Source organism: Talpa europaea (assembly GCF_964194135.1).
Source record: "Talpa europaea genome assembly, chromosome: 9".
Lineage (NCBI taxonomy): Eukaryota > Metazoa > Chordata > Mammalia > Eulipotyphla > Talpidae > Talpa > Talpa europaea.
In genome coordinates, this window is record NC_140076.1 from 80,118,898 (window position 1) to 80,134,632 (window position 15,735).

At 46.3% G+C, this 15,735-nt stretch overlaps 2 protein-coding genes across 2 annotated transcripts; both read left to right on the forward strand.

The window, feature by feature from the left end:
- Positions 1–3,981: 3,981 nt before the first annotated feature.
- On the forward strand, positions 3,982–7,259 carry LOC311177764 (uncharacterized protein; the record flags this gene model as incomplete). Its single annotated transcript, XM_084244012.1, has 3 exons — positions 3,982–4,035; positions 4,694–5,876; positions 5,995–7,259. Exons 2-3 carry the CDS (start codon positions 4,727–4,729, stop codon positions 7,257–7,259), a joined length of 2,415 nt encoding a protein of 804 aa, XP_084100138.1. The 5' UTR covers positions 3,982–4,035; positions 4,694–4,726.
- A 1,287-nt stretch (positions 7,260–8,546) lies between these two features.
- LOC311177765 (uncharacterized protein) lies at positions 8,547–14,924 on the forward strand (the record flags this gene model as incomplete). Its single annotated transcript, XM_084244013.1, has 3 exons — positions 8,547–9,132; positions 9,234–14,361; positions 14,417–14,924. The coding sequence occupies 3 exons, from the start codon at positions 8,547–8,549 to the stop codon at positions 14,922–14,924; spliced, it is 6,222 nt and encodes a 2,073-aa protein (XP_084100139.1).
- Positions 14,925–15,735: the final 811 nt, after the last annotated feature.

Genomic DNA, 15,735 nt, shown 5'->3' on the forward strand with positions numbered 1-15,735 from the left:
GGAAACAAAATTAAGCTGACATTCAGTAGAAAAATAAAAACTAGGATTTTTACAGGAACAAGTAAAGCTGTTTTTAACATTTTAAGATATAGCGTCCCCCTCGATATAATCCAGTGATTAATAGTCATAAATATCACCAAAATGGACTTAAAATCAAAGAGCTTAGTAGTTGCTGAGAACCCTGAGCACAGTGGATATAGAATAAGCAGAGGTTGACAAGATGAGCAGAAGAGAGCAAGAAGGAGGCCCAGACCCAGAGAAATGGAGTGGCTGAGACTGTGTCCCTGCTCTGGTCTCCAGGTCTCCCCCTCATTGGACTGAGTGGCCTTGCAGAAGCCAAGCAGGCAAAGTCTCTGCAGGTGTCAACAAATTGATCGTTAGAAACCATCACTTCCATATGGTAGCACCATAACTGTGCGCCAGATTTTGAGCTGAAATGTTCTGGCATGTGTCTATTTGTACCCTGACACTAATAATGCTTTGTGGTTATTATAGAGGGAAAACTGAGCAATTGAGAAGAAAACTTAAGGTCTCACACTGTAACAACTAAAAGTTAGTTGTACAACTCTGTGAATAGACTAAAAACCACCTTTAAAGGTATACTTTAAAAGACTGAATTTTCTGGTAGGGGAATCATTATCTCAATAAAATTACTTCTTTTAAAGAATTATTGCCTGTTTAATAATTTATAATGCTTTTGACAGAGAAGTAGTCTTTCTGCCTTCAAAGATCTACTGTTGCCTCCTAATTTAGTTTTATCAAATATGATTGAGTGCTCCTATGTAGAAAACCTTGTGCTAGATGTTATAAAATAGTTCTTAAAAGGTGCTGGTAATAATTATATAGTTGTTATTATTATACAGTATATTATTATACTATATATGTATATATAGTATACATAATTATACACTTCTTATATGCCAGGTAGATACTAAGCAATTTCACACTTTAAGTAACCTCTACCGGGTGGTGGATGTTATTATTCCTATTACAAAAATTGGGAAACTTAGGAACACAGCCAGTGAAAGACAGAACAGAGCTTTGAACTCAAGTCTCCTTAACTCCCACATCTATGCTTGTATCTACTATACTAAACCAGTTAGGAAAAGAAGCAGATTCTGAACACAAAGAGTAATCAGTGAAATTCTGAGAACTGGCAAGTCATAGAAACAGTTTCAAAGTTGTAAACAGAATCCATTAGTTGCAGAAGAAGTGCAGCTTTCAAAATCAGCTTTCTGAATGGATCTCAGTAGGTTATCTCAGGGTCTGAAAGTCCTCCAGACACAACAGCCATTGCAACAAAACAAGCATAACAAATGCACACACATGACAATGACCATGCCATCCAAAGGGCAACATGACGTCTGCTCCAGGACCTCCTGACTGTAAGAGCAATGGCTATATCTCAGTGGTATACCCACTAACATTAGGTGAACACTCACTCATTCTAAATGTTTTCTAAGTTCTGGGTACTGTCTAGATGATGGGATGAATAAGATATGATGGGTCCTTGAAGGAGCACCCGAATAGGAATTATGCTGTCACTTTCTCGCTGTGATTTTAAACAAATTATTAAATTTCTCTGTTTTTTTTCTCATCTGTAAAATAATAATGACAACAACACCGACCTTATTCTATTTTGAAGAATAGGTAAGTATATAAAATCATCATTTGAGGAGATTGTAAGCACTTGATGATAACTGCTCCTCTCATCTCCTGCTGATGAAGTACAGCAAAGCTGATTCTCTCTGCCTGGTTCAGCTCTCTGATTATTTCTCCTTCCCTCAGGTATTATATCTGACATACTTTATGTATATAAATGACATTTTCTCAAGGGTCCAGGCCCAAAGCTACCTGATCGCAGGATAGGTAGAGGCTGGAAGAAACCCACTTTAATTTCCTCCTAAATACTTTCGAAAACACTAATGATATGAATAACCTATTGATATACTTTTATAGACTAGAAAGGAGCCTCATAGAGTCAAAGATATGCTTCTTTCCTTCCTGGCTGACAGCACTCCCTGTGTTTCTCTTTTCATGTTTTGTGTGTTTGGGTGGGAATGACACTCCTGTTAACAGTGCATAATCTTTGCATAATAGGTACATGTAGTAGATATACAGAGGTAGTATGTATGTGTGTGTGGGTACACACGTGTATAACATGTATGTGTTAGTATAAATGTATGTTTATATGTATGTATGTGTAAAAATACATGATATATTCTAGTATAATGATTAAGAGAAAGAACATTATGATAGATATGGGTTCAAATACCTATTCCTCCAGCTATGAGCTGTGTCACCTTAGAGGGGATTCTAATGCTCTCTGAACCTGTTTCTTCATCCGTAAAATGGGATAAACAATAAAAATCTCAGAGAAATGTTTTGAATATTAATGAGATGCTCAGTGAAAAGTATTCAGCACAATATCTAGCACAAAGTAAATTCTCAAAAAATGGTAGTGGTGGGCCAGGCTCATTTTCAATTAAATAAGAATTTATAGCATGTCTTTCAAGTGTCTTGCACTGTGCTACTTTTTGTGGGTACAACATAAAGGGAATGAATAACATGACTCCTCTAAAACAGTCTCTGCTTTTAACAAGTTTATGACCCCGAAAAAAAATATCCTCCAATATGTCCTCATATTGGAAGGAGGGCCGGTACCAGCCTTTCTGCAATCAACTCAAAAATAGAATGTGAAGAAGTAGGAAGGTAAACACGAGGAAATGAATCAGTTCATCCCACAGAGGGCAGCACCCACAAACAAGGGCAGCTATATAAGGGCCACTATTTCAATCCATTGTCACCCTGCAAGCTGCATCAGGCTTTATCCTACTTGTTCCTTTGGTGAACCAGGTGAGAACAAATTCATCCAGCTACATTTATGGATACTTAATTGGTTGTTGTCCATGGCAGGAATCCAGGAGTCTGAGCTAAGGCAGAGTTAATATATATTTGGCCTTTGATTTTTGTTTCTTTCTTTTTCATTTTGTTTGTGTATTTGTTTGGTTAGCTTAGTTTATTCTGGAATCTCTTTAGAACAAGTTCATCATTGCAGAGAAGACTAAAGCAATTAGAAGTTTTCCTTCTTCTGGGTGAATCCACAGTCTCCTCTTAGTCTTAATATGCATGCATCTTTTCTGTGTTTTCCAGCATGAATAGGGAGAGGTCAGCCCTATCCTTGTACACTATCACTATCCTTGTATAGCACCAGTTCCCAAAGCTCCAAACTTTAATCATCCACTAGTCAAACGATTGCCTGTATTGCTAAGCATTTTCCTCTGGTTAATGAGGAGAACAGTAAATTCCTGAGCACTGATGAGATCTGCATCACCATGCTTCTAAAGAAATAGTGCTGGCACACTCTGCTTATTTCTTATTTGCTGAAGGTCTTAACAGCACAGTTTAACTTCTAGCACCCAGAGGGGAAGTAGGTATGCATGATAGAAGGTCCATCACTTGTGACTCAAGAAAAGCAGTGCAACAAGTGAGAGAGACTAGGGAGTATATCTGGGTGATTCTGAAACTTTGGAAGCTTCAGAACACCAAAGTACACAAAGCATGGAGACATTTTACATAGACTATATTCACCCAGGACATGATGATCTGAGGTCTAGTCCCAGTTTGACTGGCAACATACCATCACTTGGTTTTAGGAAAGTAACTCAAAGTTAACAAAATTTATTCCCACAGTGTAGATGTTGTATCATCCCTGACCCATCCTCACTTGTTGAGGTATTTTAGGTTTAAAAGGGACAAGAGATTTAAAAATCTCTTGATTTAAAAATCTCTTGATGACTAATATTAAAATCAGAATTTCTTATAAATTAAAGGAAAAAAGTGAATAATAAGATCTTCTTTATTTATCTCTTCAGATTCTCTTAAACTTGCAAAAAGATGACCAACCTCTTGAGAAGTGTTGTCACTGTCATAGATGTCTTCTACTCATATACCAACCAAGATGGAGAATGTGGCACACTGAGCAAGGATGAGCTAAAGGAACTTCTGGAAAAAGAGTTTCGTCCAATTCTGAAGGTAAGAACCATGTGCTGCAAAGGTTCAGTGCTTCTAATGTTATATTACACAAGATTAGGTAAAAAGTGCACAGTCTCAATGGTCTTTGAGAAAACTCTATAAGCAGTGTGTTTGGGACACTGGAAAGTCTATTGAGACAGTATTGATTTTTAGAAAGGAAAATGTTTTTCCCTTACTTTCCTGTGCACTTCCATCATGTAGACTCCAGAATTTTTCATGCCCTCAGGCTTCCCCTTCTGAAAAAAACAGAACATAAATTTTTGCTAAGACATAAATAAATCGCTCTGTCAAAAAAAGGAAGAAAACATAAATATAGGACTCAATTATTAAGTTAAAAATTCTACATCCTAACATAGTATATGCATGTAATGTTTGATATTTGCATAAAACTGAAATATAGCAGATATTGAAATTGTTTTTTTCTTACTCCTTTCTAAAAGCCATAACTGAGTGTATAATCTTCTAGTTCAGCTTCTCTTCTTGGAGTCTTATTTTTTATTTGCTCTTCACATGTGCTGGGTTGCATTAGCTCCCTTCATCTAAAGTAATCCTTGATAGAATGAAAAACACCTAAAGTCAGACACCCACAGTTCCACAGATGAGGTGAGTGTGTGAGCAAAGCTGATAAGTTCTTCTTTGGTGTATTACTTGCACACAGAACCCAGATGATCCAGATACAGTGGATGTCATCATGCATTTGCTGGATCGAGATCATGACCGAAGACTGGACTTTACCGAGTTTCTTCTGATGGTATTCAAGCTAGCTATGGCTTGCAACAAGGTTCTCAGCAAAGAATACTGCAAAGCTTCAGGGTCAAAGAAGCGTAGACGTGGTCACCGACACCGAGAGCAAGAAAGTGAAACAGAAGAGGAAGAAGAGGATACATCAGGACAACAATCAGGTTACAGATACTCAAGTTGGCGTGAAGGAGAGGAGCATGGTTATAGTTCTGAGGGCTCAAGGGGGACTGTGAAACATAGACGTGGATCTGTCTCCAGGAGGCTGGGAAGACAAGGTGGTTTATCTAGCTCAGGTAACCAAGAGGGAGCTGAGAAAAGGCGCCGTGGGTCTAGCTCTGGTCACTCATGGAGTAGTAGCAAAGAAAGACATGATTCCACCTCTGGAGAACTGGAGGGGGAAAAAAACAAGTCCCGTAGCCCTTCTAGGGGCTCTGGGGAGGATTATGAATATGGATCTAAAAGTGAGGGGAAGAAAGGTAATGGTGGTCTATCACAAGGATTGGAGGTTAGTAGACATGAATCAAACTCTACTCAGTCAAGAAAGAGTGGAGGAAAAAAGTCTGAATCTAGCTCTAGTGTTTCAAGTGACAGTGAAAGGCAAAGCCATGCATGTGGCTCCAGCAATTCAGGGGGCTGTGGAAGTCCACAAAATGCTTCTAGTTCTTGTCAGACAGGTAGATTTGGAGGACAAGGAAATCAATCTAACTGCACCTATTCAGGCTGTCAGTCAGGAAGTAGTGGAGGACAAGGTCATGGTTGTATCTCAGGAAGTCAGTCCTGTGGTTATCATCAACATAAGCCTAGCTCATGTAGTCAGTCTTCTAGCTCGAGGGGATGTGGATCTAGAGCATGTAGTCAACCTCAGAACTATGGAGGACAACAAGGAACAGGTTCTTGTTGTGGACAATATGGGTCTGGAGCAAGTCAGTCTTCCAGTTCTGGTCAACATGAGTCTGGTTCCTGTGGACACTCTAATCCAAAAAGGTCTGGTTCTAAATGTTGCCAACATGGGTCTGGATCAGGTCATCCCTCTTGCTGTGGCCAACATGGGTCTGGATCAGGTCAGTCCTCTTCCTGTGGCCAACATGGGTCTGGATCAGGTCAGTCCTCTTCCTGTGGCCAACATGGGTCTGGATCAGGTCAACATGAATCTGGGTCGGGTCAGTCCTCTAGCTCTAGACAACATGGGTCTGGCTCAGGTCAATCCTCTGGTTCTAGTCAAGAGACAAGGTCAGGTCAGTCCTCTGGTGCTGGTCAACATGGGTCTGGATCAGGTCAACATGAATCTGGGTCGGGTCAGTCCTCTAGCTCTAGACAACATGGGTCTGGCTCAGGTCAATCCTCTGGTTCTAGTCAAGAGACAAGGTCAGGTCAGTCCTCTGGTGCTGGTCAACATGGGTCTGGCTCAGGTAAACATGAATCTGGCTCAGGTCAATCCTCTGGTTCTAGACAACATAGATCTAGCTCAGGTCAATCCTCTGGATCTAGACAACATGGGTCTGGCTCAGGTCAGTCCTCTGGTTCTAGTGAAGGGTCCAGCTCAGGTCAGTCCTCTGGTGGTAGTCAACATGGGTCTGGTACAAGTCAACATGAATCTGGCTCAGGTCAGTCCTCTGGCTCTAGACAACATGGGTCTGGGTCAGGTCATTCATCTGGTTCTAGAGAAGGGTCCAGCTCAGGACAAGCCTCTGGCTCTAGACAGCATGGATCTGGCTCAGGGCAATCCTCTGGCTCTAGACAACATGGATCTGGTTCAGGTCATTCCTCTGGTTCTAGTGAAGGGTCCAGCTCAGGTCAGCCCTCTGGCTCTAGACAACATGGGTCTGGCTCAAGTCAGTCCTCTGGTTCTAGTGAAGGGTCCAGCTCAGGTCAGTCCTCTGGTGGTAGTCAACATGGGTCTGGTACAAGTCAACATGAATCTGGCTCAGGTCAGTCCTCTGGCTCTAGACAACATGGATCTGGCTCAGGTCAGTCCTCTGGCTCTAGACAACATGGGTCTGGGTCAGGTCATTCATCCGGTTCTAGAGAGGGGTCCAGCTCAGGACAGGCCTCTGGCTCTAGACAGCATGGATCTGGCTCAGGGCAATCCTCTGGCTCTAGACAACATGGATCTGGCTCAGGTCATTCCTCTGGTTCTAGTGAAGGGTCCAGCTCAGGTCAGTCATCTGGTGTTAGTCAACACGGGTCTGGCTCAAGAGAACATAAATCTGGCTCAGGTCAGTCCTCTGGGTCTAAACAACATGGATCTGGCTCAAGTGAATCTTCTGGCTCTAGACAACATAGGTATGGGTCAGGCCAGTCTTCTGGTGCTGACCCACAAGGGTCTGGCTCAGGTCAGTCCTCTGGAATTGGCCAACATGGGTCAAGCTCTAGTCAGTCCTCTGGTATCAGACAACATGGATATGGCTCTGGTCAAACTTCTGGCACTAGAGAACATCAGTCTAGTTCAGGGAAGTCCTCTGATATTAAACAACAGGAAATAAACTCAGGTCAATCCACTAGTAATAGACAACATGAGTCTGGTTCAGGTAATTTGCCTAGTTTGGATCAAAATGGCTGTAGCTCAAGTCAATCCTCGGGGTATAGTCCAAACAGTACTGCACCAGGTCAGTCCTCAAAGTCTAGACAACATAGATCAGGAGATACTACGAGATATTCCCAATCTACTCACGGACAACACATACATACAGGATCCAGACCAAGTGAAAGAAGAGAATCCACTCACAGTGAGGGGCATTCTGGAGTATCACAGAGAAACTCAGGATCCACTCATGGCCATGGAGGAACTCAGCAGAGAGAATCAGTTTCAAAAAGTAGAGGGAGACAGGGAACTACACATGGACAGTCAGGAGATGCAACTAGACATACCCAGTCTGGCCAAGGACAATCTACAAAATCAAGGTCCAGTAGTGGAAGAAGGGGATCTAGTCAAAGTGAGTCAAGTGACAGTGAAAGTCACTCAGGAGTACCTCAGAGACACACAAGTTCTAACCATGGGCATACAAGATCTCAGCAGGGAGAATCAGGATCGACAGGTAGAGGGAGACAAGGAACTACAAATGAACTGTCAGGAGATAAAACTAGACATGCCCATTCTGGTCATGAATTATCCAGAAAATCAGGGTCTACTAGTGGAAAAAGGGGATCTAGTGAAAGTCGGTCAAGTGACAATGAAAGGCATTCAGGAGTCTCTCAGAGACACTCAGGATCAACACAGGGCCATGCAGAAATTCAGCATAGAGAATCAGGATTGACAGGCAGAGGGACAGCAGGAATCACACATGGACAGTCAGGAGATATCAGAGGGAATGCACAGTCTGGCCATGGACAACCTACACACTCAGGGTCCAGTACAAGTGGAAGAAAGGCATCCAGTCACAACGAGTCTAGTGACAGTGAGGGGCTATCAGACGTCTCCCAGAGGCACTCAGGCTCCACACATGGCCAAACAGGATCTCAGCAGGGAGAGTCAGGATCACCAGGTAGCAGCAGGCACAGAATCACTCATGGACAAGCAGGAGATACAGCTAGACAGGCCCAGTCCAGTCATGGACAGTCTGCAAAATCAGGGTCCAGAGGTGGAAGAAGGGCATCTAGTCAAAGTGAGTCAAGTGACAGTGAAACACACTCGGGAGTCTCTCAGAGACACTCAGGTTCCACTCGTGGACAAGCAGGATCTCAGCAGGGAGAGTCAGGATCCACAGTAAAAGGAAGACAGGGAACCACTCATGCACAATCAGGAGATACCACAGGGCATACACAGTCTGGCCATGGACAATCGACACACTCGGGGTCCAGTACAACTGCAAGTAGAGGTTCTACTCCTAGCCAAGCCAGGGACAGTCAGAGGCACTCAGGAAGCTCCCAAACACAGTCAGGAACTACTCATGGCCATTCTGGAACTCAACATGGAGAGTCAGGTTCCACAGCTAAAGGAAGACAGGGAGTTCATGGACAGTCAGGAGATACCACTAGACACTCCCAATCTACTCATGGGCAAACCACACATTCAGGATCCAGTAGTAGAAGAAGGTCATCCAGTCACAGCGAGTCTAGTGACAGTGAGGGACATTCTGGAGTCTCACCGAGACACTCAGGATCTTCCCATGGCCATTCAGGATCTCAGCAGAGTGAGTCAGGATCAACAGGTCACGGGAGACATACAAGCAGTCATGGACAAGCAGGTGACACAACTAGCCATGCCCAGTCTGGTCATGGACAATCTACAAAATCAGGGTCCAGAGGTGGAAGAAGGGCATCTAGTCAAAGTGAGACAAGTGACAGTGAAACACACTCAGGTGTCGCTCAGAAACACTCAGGTTCCACTCGTGGACATGCAGGATCTCAGCAGGGAGAGTCAGGATCAAGTGGTAGAGGGAGACAGGGCACTACTCATGGACAGTCAGGAGATACAACTAGACACTCACAATCTACTCATGGGCAAACCACACATTCAGGGTCCAGTACAAGTGGTAGAAAGGCACCCAGTCACAGCGAGTCTAGTGACAGTGAGGGGCATTCTGGAGTCTCACAGAGACACTCAGGATCTACTCGTGGCCATACAGGATCTCAGCATGGAGAATCAGGATCAAGTGGTAGAGGGAGACAGGGCACTACTCATGGACAGTCAGGAGATACAACTAGACACTCACAATCTACTCATGGGCAAACCACACATTCAGGATCCAGTAGTGGGAGAAGGTCATCCAGTCACAGCGAGTCTAGTGACAGTGAGGGACATTCTGGAGTCTCACAGAGACACTCAGGATCTTCCCATGGACATGCTGGATCTCAGCAGAGTGAGTCAGGATCAACAGGTCATGGGAGACATACAAGCAGTCATGGACAAGCAGGTGACACAACTAGCCAAGAACAGTCTGGCCATGGACAATCTACAAAATCAGGGTCCAGAGGTGGAAGAAGGTCATCTAGTCAGAGTGAGTCAAGTGACAGTGAAACACACTCAGGTGTCGCTCAGAGACACTCAGGTTCCACCCAAAGCCATTCTGGATCTCAACATGGAGAATCAGGATCAAGTGGTAGAGGGAGACAGGGCACTACTCATGGACAGTCAGGAGATACAACTAGACACTCACAATCTACTTGTGGACAGAGCACACATTCAGGGTCCAGTACAAGTGGTAGAAAGGCACCCAGTCACAGCGAGTCTAGTGACAGTGAGGGGCATTCTGGAGTCTCACAGAGACACTCAGGATCCACTCGTGGCCATGCAGGATCTCAGCAGGGAGAATTAGGATCGACAGGCAGCGGTAGACATACAACTACTCATGGACAAGTAGGGGACACAACTGGCCATGGCCAGTCTGGTCATGGACAAGCCACTAAATCTGGGTCCAGTAGTGGAAGAAAGGCATCTAGTCAAAGTGAATCAAGTGACAGTGAGAGGCACTCGGGAGTCTCTCAGAGACACTCAGGTTCCACTAGTGGCCATGCAGGATCTCAGCAGGGACAGTCAGGATCCACAGTAAAAGGAAGACAGGGAATCACTCATGGACAATCAGGAGATACCACAGGGCATGCACAGTCTGGCCATGGACAATCTACACACGCGGGGTCCAGTACAACTGCAAGTAGAGGTTCTACTCCTAGCCAAGCCAGGGACAGTCAGAGGCACTCAGGAAGCTCCCAAACACAGTCAGGAACTACTCATGGCCATTCTGGATCTCAACATGGAGAGTCGGGTACCATAGCAAAAGGAAGACAGGGAGCTCATGGACAGTCTGGAGATACCACTAGACACTCCCAATCTACTCATGGGCAAACCACACATTCAGGATCCAGTAGTGGAAGAAGGACATCTAGTCACAGCGAGTCTAGTGACAGTGAGGGATATTCTGGAGTCTCACAGAGACACTCAGGATCTTCCCATGGCCATTCAGGATCTCAGCAGAGTGAGTCAGGATCAGCAGGTCACGGGAGACATACAAGCAGTCATCAACAAGCAGGTGACACAACTAGCCATGCCCAGTCTGGTCATGGACAATCTACAAAATCAGGGTCCAGAGGTGGAAGAAGGGCATCTAGTCAAAGTGAGTCAAGTGACAGTGAAACGCACTCAGGAGTCTCTCAGAGACACTCAGGTTCCACTCGTGGACATGCAGGATCTCAGCAGGGAGAGTCAGGATCAAGTGGTAGAGGGAGACAGGGCACTACTCATGGACAGTCAGGAGATACAACTAGACACTCACAATCTACTCATGGGCAAACCACACATTCAGGATCCAGTAGTGGGAGAAAGTCATCCATTCACAGCGAGTCTAGTGACAGTGAGGGACATTCTGGAGTCTCACAGAGACACTCAGGAACTTCCCATAGACATGCTGGATCTCAGCAGAGTGAGTCAGGATCAAAAGTTCATGGGAGACATACAAGCAGTCATGGACAAGCAGGTGACACAACTAGCCAAGCACAGTCTGGCCATGGACAAGCTACAAAATCAGGGTCCAGAGGTGGAAGAAGGGCATCTAGTCAAAGTGAGTCAAGTGACAGTGAAACACACTCAGGTGTCTCTCAGAGACACTCAGGTTCCACCCAAAGCCATTCTGGATCTCAACATGGAGAATCAGGATCAAGTGGTAGAGGGAGACAGGGCACTACTCATGGACAGTCAGGAGATACAACTAGACACTCACAATCTACTTGTGGACAGAGCACACATTCAGGGTCCAGTACAAGTGGTAGAGTGTCACCCAGTCACAGCGAGTCTAGTGACAGTGAGAGGCATTCTGGAGTCTCACAGAGACACTCAGGATCCACTCTTGGCCATGCAGGATCTCAGCAGGGAGAATCAGGATTGACAGGCAGCGGTAGACATACAACTACTCATGGACAAGCAGGGGACACAACTGGCCATGCCCGGTCTGGTCATGGACAATCCACAAAATCTGGGTCCAGTAGTGGAAGAAAGGCATCTAGTCAAAGTGACTCAAGTGACAGTGAGAGGCACTCGGGAGTCTCTCAGAGACACTCAGGTTCCACTAGTGGCCATGCAGGATCTCAGCAGGGACAGTCAGGATCCACAGTAAAAGGAAGACAGGGAACCACTCATGGAGATACCACAGGGCATGCACAGTCTGGCCATGGACAATCTACACATGCGGGGTCCAGTACAACTGCAAGTAGAGGTTCTACTCCTAGCCAAGCCAGGGACAGTCAGAGGCACTCAAGAGGCTCTCAGACACAGTCAGGAACTACTCATGGCCATTCTGGATCTCAACATGGAGAGTCAGGTTCCACAGCAAAAGGAAGACAGGGAGCTCATGGACAGTCAGGAGATACCACTAGACACTCCCAATCTACTCATGGGCAAACCACACATTCAGGATCCAGTAGTGGAAGAAGGTCATCCAGTTACAACGAGTCTAGTGACAGTGAGGGACATTCTGGAGTCTCACAGAGACACTCAGCATCTTCCCATGGCCATGTGGGATCTCAGCAGAGCGAGTCAGGATCAACAGGTCACGGGAGACATACAAGTAGTCATGGACAAGCAGGTGACACAACTAGCCATGCCCAGTCTGGTCATGGACAAGCCACTAAATCTGGGTCCAGTAGTACAAGAAACAGATCTAGTCAAAGTGAGTCAAGTGACACTGCAAGGCACTCAGGAGTCTCTCAGAGACGCTCAGGTTCCACTCGTGGACATGCAGGATCTCAGCAGGGAGAGTCAGGATCAAGTGGTAGAGGGAGACAGGGCACTACTCATGTACAGTCAGGAGATACAACTAGACACTCACAATCTACTCATGGACAGAGCACACATTCAGGGTCCAGTACAAGTGGTAGAAAGGCACCCAGTCACAGCGAGTCTAGTGACAGTGAGGGGCATTCTGGAGTCTCACAGAGACACTCAGGATCCACTCTTGGCCATGCAGGATCTCAGCAGGGAGAATCAGGATCGACAGGCAGCGGTAGACATACAACTACTCATGGACAAGCAGGGGACACAGCTGGCCATGCCCAGTCTGGTCATGGACAATCCACAAAATCTGGGTCCAGTAGTGGAAGAAAGGCATCTAGTCAAAGTGAATCAAGTGACAGTGAGAGGCAGTCGGGAGTCTCTCAGAGACACTCAGGTTCCACTCGTGGCCATGCAGGATCTCAACAGGGACAGTCAGGATCCACAGTAAAAGGAAGACAGGGAACCACTCATGGACAATCAGGAGATACCACAGGGCATGCACAGTCTGGCCATGGACAGTCTACACACGCGGGGTCCAGTACAACTGCAAGTAGAGGTTCTACTCCTAGCCAAGCCAGGGACAGTCAGAGGTACTCAAGAGGCTCTCAGACACAGTCAGGAACTACTCATGGCCATTCTGGATCTCAACATGGAGAGTCAGGTTCCACAGCAAAAGGAAGACAGGGAGCTCATGGACAGTCAGGAGATACCACTAGACACTCCCAATCTACTCATGGGCAAACCACACATTCAGGATCCAGTAGTGGAAGAAGGTCATCCAGTCACAGTGAGTCTAGTGAAAGTGAGGGACATTCTGGAGTCTCACCGAGACACTCAGGATCTTCCCATGGCCATTCAGGATCTCAGCAGAGTGAGTCAGGATCAACAGGTCATGGGAGACATACAAGCAGTCATGGACAAGCAGGTGACACAACTAGCCATGCCCAGTCTGGTCATGGACAATCTACAAAATCAGGGTCCAGAGGTGGAAGAAGGGCATCTTGTCAAAGTGAGTCAAGTGACAGTGAAACGCACTCGGGAGTCTCTCAGAGACACTCAGGTTCCACTCGTGGACAAGCAGGATCTCAGCAGGGACAGTCAGGATCTACAGTAAAAGGAAGACAGGGAACCACTCATGCACAATCAGGAGATACCACAGGGTATGCACAGTCTGGCCATGGACAATCTACACACGCGGGGTCCAGTACAACTGCAAGTAGAGGTTCTACTCCTAGCCAAGCCAGGGACAGTCAGAGGTACTCAAGAGGCTCTCAGACACAGTCAGGAACTACTCATGGCCATTCTGGATCTCAACATGGAGAGTCAGGTTCCACAGCAAAAGGAAGACAGCGAGCTCATGGACAGTCAGGAGATACCACTAGACATTCCCAATCAACTCATGGGCAAACCACACATTCAGGATCCAGTAGTGGAAGAAGGTCATCCAGTCACAGCGAGTCTAGTGACAGTGAGGGACATTCTGGAGTCTCACAGAGACACTCAGAATCTTCCCATGGCCATGTGGGATCTCAGCAGAGCGAGTCAGGATCAACAGGTCACGGGAGACATACAAGCAGTCATGGACAAGCAGGTGACACAACTAGCCATGCCCAGTCTGGTCATGGACAAGCCACTAAATCTGGGTCCAGTAGTACAAGAAACGGATCTAGTCAAAGTGAGTCAAGTGACACTGCAAGGCACTCAGGAGTCTCTCAGAGACACTCAGGTTCTACTCGTGGACATGCAGGATCTCAGCAGGGAGAGTCAGGATCAAGTGGTAGAGGGAGACAGGGCACTACTCATGGACAGTCAGGAGATACAACTAGACACTCACAATCTACTCATGGGCAAACCACACATTCAGGATCCAGTAGTGGGAGAAAGTCATCCATTCACAGCGAGTCTAGTGACAGTGAGGGACATTCTGGAGTCTCACAGAGACACTCAGGAACTTCCCATGGACATGCTGGATCTCAGCAGAGTGAGTCAGGATCAAAAAGTCATGGGAGATATACAAGCAGTCATGGACAAGCAGGTGATACAACTAGCCAAGCACAGTCTGGCCACGGACAAGCTACAAAATCAGGGTCCAGAGGTGGAAGAAGGGCTTCTAGTCAAAGTGAGTCAAGTGACAGTGAAACACACTCAGGTGTCTCTCAGAGACACTCAGGTTCCACCCAAAGCCATTCTGGATCTCAACATGGAGAATCAGGATCAAGTGGTAGAGGGAGACAGGGCACTACTCATGGACAGTCAGGAGATACAACTAGACACTCACAATCTACTTGTGGACAGAGCACACATTCAGGGTCCAGTACAAGTGGTAGAAAGGCACCCAGTCACAGAGAGTCTAGTGACAGTGAGGGGCATTCTGGAGTCTCACAGAGACACTCAGGATCCACTCTTGGCCATGCAGGATCTCAGCAGGGAGAATCAGGATCGATAGGCAGTGGTAGACATACAACTACTCATGGACAAGCAGGGGACACAACTGGCCATGCCCGGTCTGATCATGGACAATCTACAAAATCTGGGTCCAGTAGTGGAAGAAAGGCATCTAGTCAAAGTGCCTCAGGTGACAGTGAGAGGCACTCGGGAGTCTCTCAGAGACACTCAGGTTCCACTAGTAGCCATGCAGGATCTCAGCAGGGACAGTCAGGATCCACAGTAAAAGGAAGACAGGGAACCACTCATGGAGATACCACAGGGCATGCACAGTCTGGCCATGGACAATCTACACACGCGGGGTCCAGTACAACTGCAAGTAGAGGTTCTACTCCTAGCCAAGCCAGGGACAGTCAGAGGCACTCAAGAGGCTCTCAGACACAGTCAGGAACTACTCATGGCCATTCTGGATCTCAACATGGAGAGTCAGGTTCCACAGCAAAAGGAAGACAGCGAGCTCATGGACAGTCAGGGGATATCACTAGACACTCCCAATCTACTCATGGGCAAACCACACATTCAGGATCCACTAGTGGAAGAAGGTCATCCAGTCACAGCGAGTCTAGTGACAGTGAGGGACATTCTGGAGTCTCACAGAGACACTCAGCATCTTCCCATGGCCATGTGGGATCTCAGCAGAGCGAGTCAGGATCAACAGGTCACGGGAGACATACAAGCAGTCATGGACAAGCAGGTGACACAACTAGCCATGCCCAGTCTGGTCATGGACAAGCCACTAAATCTGGGTCCAGTAGTACAAGAAACAGATCTAGTCAAAGTGAGTCAAGTGACACTGCAAGGCACTCAGGAGT